The sequence below is a fragment of the Hydra vulgaris genome, chromosome 01, assembly GCF_038396675.1.
Source record: "Hydra vulgaris chromosome 01, alternate assembly HydraT2T_AEP".
NCBI lineage: Eukaryota > Metazoa > Cnidaria > Hydrozoa > Anthoathecata > Hydridae > Hydra > Hydra vulgaris.
The window spans coordinates 7,856,026-7,861,239 of record NC_088920.1 but is presented as its reverse complement, the minus strand read 5'-3'; the positions used below and the strand labels follow the sequence as shown (position 1 = coordinate 7,861,239).

The following is a 5,214-nucleotide window of genomic DNA, read 5'->3' as shown; positions in this document are numbered from 1 at the left end:
TCTAAATCATTTATTTTATTATAAAATCTGTTCATTAAAAAACTTGGTTATTGTTAGTTAGTAAAAATGGTAAAAGCAGGTGATACATTTTCTTTTTGCGTATTTTCTTTTACGTAAAAACCATCAAATTCAATTCTATCTGCCATAATTTTTTTACTAATCTAAATAAAATTACAAAAAATATTTTACAATACATGTTTAAATTTGTCCCACATATTCTACATCTCGTGTAGAAAATGAAGAATCAAATTTAATCATTTTTTTACAAAAAAAATTATACAAAAAAATTATTTTCCAGTAGAACCAAAACCGCCTTTTCTTTCAACGTTTTTAATCATTGACATTGTTACTTGATGACAAGCACAACCATCAAACTCTATTACTTTTTTTACAGCTTTATACATTTTCACAAATCCCATTTGAGCAATAGCATCTCCAGGTTTAACAATAAATTCTTCATTTGAATGATTAATTAGTATCACTTTTATTTCATCTCTATAATCAGGATCGATTATTCCTGGAGCGTTCAACACGACAACGCCATATTTAAAAGCTATTCCTGATTTTGAAAATATGCAACCTACTAAATCTGAATCTATTTTATCGATATATACTCCAGTACGTACTAAAACACGTTGATTAGGTTGAAGTGTATATTTAAGTTTACTTCTCAGATCAAAACAAGCACTATTTTTTGTTTCATAAAAAGACCATTCTATAGTATCATTTATTTGAATCTCTTTTACTTCATCAGAAGACCATTGATTGCATTTATCCATCTTTTCTTACACTAGTGCTTACTTTGACAGAAGATGTTTAAACAAGATATTTTTTCCTCTTTTTATATAAAAATGAAGTCATGACAACTTAATCTATTTCATTAAAATAGAATTAAAGTAACAAAGTTCAAAGTATCAAAGTACAGAGTTCAAAGTTTTTATCACACCACACTTTAAACTTTGAACTTTTATGACATTTTTTACATTCTTTAAAAAACTTGTTTAGTTCTTGTTTTTTTAATCTCTCTTTTCAACTCAAACAGTATAAAAGGAGTTCATTTTAATTTAAAAATTTATTCAAAACACAACTAAACAAAAAAATGTCAGAGTTTGAAATTGTTTATTGCAACGATAACGCCTATGTTAAATTTGCAGATTTAGCTGCAGCTACTTTGTGGCTTATTGATTTTAAAGAAGAAAAAAATATTAAAGATAAACAATATTCAACTGTTCCTCTTAAACCGTTGGCACAATTTATCTATAATAAAAAAGAATTAATCTACAAACCAAAAAATGAGTGCTGTGAAATTTTATTACCATGGAAGTACAGAGATATGTGCGATTTCAACAAAACATATTATTTATTCAGATGTGAATTGAAATTATCAAAAGACGACAACAATTTTAAATTGCCCAAAGGCGAAGTAACTAATAATGTAGTTTTTAAATTTAATCACAACAAAATGACCAAAAAAGTATTGGAAAGTTTAATGGATGATATGCAAGCTGCTCAAAACAGAGCTTATGTGTCAGTAGCTTACCCTAAAACTCACGTATTAAAAACAGCCGATTTTAACAATTATTCGATACGATTAGGAAGAGAAGATGATCAAATTTATATTACAGAATATGAAAGATTAATGTCTATAGAACCTTCTTTTCACAACACTATAAATAAAAATGGTGTTCCTAGAAATTTAAATCAAAATTTGAAAAAAGTCTGTGCTGAGTTAGCTGAAAAAGAAACAAACGAACCGCCTGCAAAAAAACTAAAAGTCGAAGCCGAAGTAGCACAAGAAGATGAAGAATAATTATTTTTTTTGTAATTTTTTTAATTGAATTAAAAAACCTGTTTTATTATTAAAAAACTTGTTTTTTCTTATCATTTTTTCCTATATAAAAGGTTGAAAAAATAATATTCTAGTTCATTTTTGAAAGAGAAAATGACTAGCAAACAACTAGACGAAAATCTAATCAAAGCTGTTTTACTTTTTTATCCAGATAATGAATTACATCCTATGTTATTTGAATTTCATCATTTAAATAACACATATGAAGAATGGCAGGATATTATATTATCATATTTAAAAAAATTTAATTTGGAATTAAATTTTGAAGAAGAAAAATGGATTGATTTATACTATATTTTCATAGCAAAAGACTATGAAAATTCTCTACATTTATTTGAAAAAGCTTCTCGTTGCGATATGACTTTTGAAGAACAATCACCATCATGGAGAACTACCATGTTTGAAGTATGTCGTCTGATTAACGATGATTTTTTAAATATAACAAAAACAACAGCAGAAAAGCAACACGAAGAACAAAGAAAAAAATTGGATGAATTTATTAAAGTGTATAAACTTTATTGCAAAACAAAAAATACGGAAAAGAAATGCACTTCGTGGAAAAGTAAACTTAAACAAACCTTAAAATATTATTTTTTACTTCCATATATAACTAACAAATGGGAATATGACGAATTGAAGAAAAATTGTAAAATATTACAAAATGAGTATCCTGCTTGCATAGAAAAACCACTTTATTTTTCATACAACGATAAAGTTTTTCATAATGGTTATTACAGCATTTATACACCTGTTCCTATTTATAAATATTTTATATCCGAAAAAGTTCGTATAGAAGATGATAAAGTTTATATTTATAAAGCTTTTGATCGCTGCAATTTTCACGATAAAAGTTTGATAGAAATGTTTCCTACAGCTCAATGGTTTTTTTTCTTTAAAAGAAATTTTAACATTTCAAAGATTTTATACAAAAAAGAAGACGAAGTTTATAATTACGAGAACAACAAAATAGTATCAAAACAACCTATTCATACAAACATTTACTACACCAAATATTATGTGACTGCGAAGGAAGAATTATAAACAAGACACTTTTTTATTTTTTATTTTTTTCCATTTCAAAAAGTTGATACACAAGATTATTTATTTTAAATATATTATTGAAACATTCACATTTCTCTTTTTTGAATATGTAAATACATTTAATATTGTCTTTTAAAAATTTAATAAAACTGGTGTATTCGTCAACACTAAATTCTGTATATTGTTGTACCTCGCCATCTTTAATAAATCCGTTCACAAAATCTTCCAAATATAAACTAAACATAAATGTTTCATATTTAGGGCAATGTTGTAATGTGAGTTCTTTATTTTGTTGATTTAAAAAATGTTCCATACATATATCTTCATTGTTAGCATATAATGGTAAACGGCAAATTTTAGGTAATAACAACCTATTTAAATCAAACATATATATTTTTTGCTCTTTCATCGAGCGCAATACATCATTTTCCATATTACCACCTTTATAAAAAACAAGATTGTATTCGTATTTCGAAAATATAGCTTTTAAATAATCGACAACGGATCTACAAAATATTATTTCGACTGTATATTTAAAAGTGGGGTAATACTCTAATCCATGAATGTTATTTAAACAATATAAAAATATTTTTTTCTCTTTTTCTCCTAATGTGTCAAAATGCACACAAGGAAACACTTGTGTATGAAAAAATTGTTTATCGCCAATTGAACGCAAACATAATTCTCTTATGCAATTTTTTCCCCAAATATGAACTTCCTTGTTTGATATAAATTCAAAATCCAACAACCACAACTAAAAAAAAAAAGAGTTTTTTATTAATAAAAGAAGCGTATTCTTTTAATAAACTAAATAAAAAAGTATAAAAAAATCAGTTTTTTAAAAATTTTTACATATTTTTTTATTTTTAAAAAATGAATCGCGTTGATAGCATTATTAAAAAAATTCATAACAATTGCGCAGTGTGCGCGCTTGATGAAGTATCTAAAAAATATGAATACTGTGAAACTAAATCTGGAAATTCTTCACCCTCGTCTGATATTCAAGAAGAAGAACATTATGCAGATAAAAAATCATTCGATTTTTAACAAAATGTACTCGATTCTAAAAGAATAACATTAAATTCCTACAGTATTGAAAAATGTTTTAAAAATAGTGAATTAAATATCAAAGTATCATTAAATATCAAAATATCAAAGCGTTCGAGATGTTCAAAACATCTGGAACGCTTTGATAATTTGAAAGAACAACCTCTTGGTGATAACAAAATAACTGAATACTATAAATCTAAACTTACTATTTTATTGGTTGAAAGAGATATCAAACCTACTTTAGATCAAACAGATGGCGATCAAACAGATGGTTTTGTAGATACGTTTACTACAAAAGTATTACCTACTGTCTCTTCTTTGATAGAAAAACTAGATGGAGCGTTAAAAAAGAAATCTGTTAAAAGAAACATTGAAGGAATTATAAAAGAAGGAACCAGCGATAAAAAAACTTTATTTGTTAATATATTACACGCTATTGTAACCATATTTATTACGAGTTTTTTTAGTTTAGAAAAAGAAGAATAAACAAAATGGCTACTGATGATTCTTTATTTCGTTTTTTTAAAAATTCAGAATTTAAAGATTATTTTATAGGAATTTATGCTTTTGATCAATTGAGTCAAACTCGCACTCATATTCATATTATTAATAATATGAAAAAAAAATGGTTCTTTTATTATTTACAACAATGAAACCTCAAAAGAAGCAGGTCAACATTGGAGAGTATTGATGAAAATAGACAAAGCTCATTTTTTTTGTTTTGATAGTTTAGGAGAAGAAAGCGTATTACAACAAATTCCAAAATATTTAAGATTTAATACACATTTGTTTGAAGCAGTAGAAGAAATAAGCAGCAATATACAAATCAACACTATTAATATTAACTATAACGAAATGGATATCAATTCTTATATACGACAAACAAATCATTTTCCTACAGAATGGACAGCAGATAATCATGAATTTTATTGGTTTACAAAATTTATTTTAAAATATAGCGAAATGACTAACAATCAAAACGTGTTTTTTTCATACAACAAATTTCCTTTTCAATGGAATGATAGCAGTTTGTGTGGTGCGTTTGCTGCTTATTTTGTAGCTTTAGTATTTCGCAACGAAAATGTTTTATTAACTGATCAAATTTATTTACCTTTACTGTGCAGACTGTTAAATTATTATTTTTGCGAAGTAACAACTCTTCATGCATCCCAACTAATTCAACTAAATCTTCATCCATTTTTTCAATTTATCAAAAAAGAGCTCCTTCAATATCTCGATGTTACTGCTAAACAACTGTTTCAAAAAGACATGAA

At 25.9% G+C, this 5,214-nt stretch overlaps 1 protein-coding gene across 1 annotated transcript; it reads right to left on the bottom strand.

Annotated features, from left to right (window-relative positions):
* Positions 1-287: 287 nt before the first annotated feature.
* Positions 288-779, bottom strand: LOC136074042 (deoxyuridine 5'-triphosphate nucleotidohydrolase-like). The gene has a single exon (XM_065786341.1). The coding sequence runs from the start codon at positions 777-779 to the stop codon at positions 288-290; it is 492 nt and encodes a 163-aa protein (XP_065642413.1).
* Between the last annotated feature and the right edge of the window lie 4,435 nt (positions 780-5,214).

Coding starts and splice junctions, on each gene's coding strand:
- LOC136074042 (XM_065786341.1), bottom strand. CDS start 779: ATGGATAAATGCAATCAATGGTCTTCTGATGAAGTAAAAGAGATTCAA.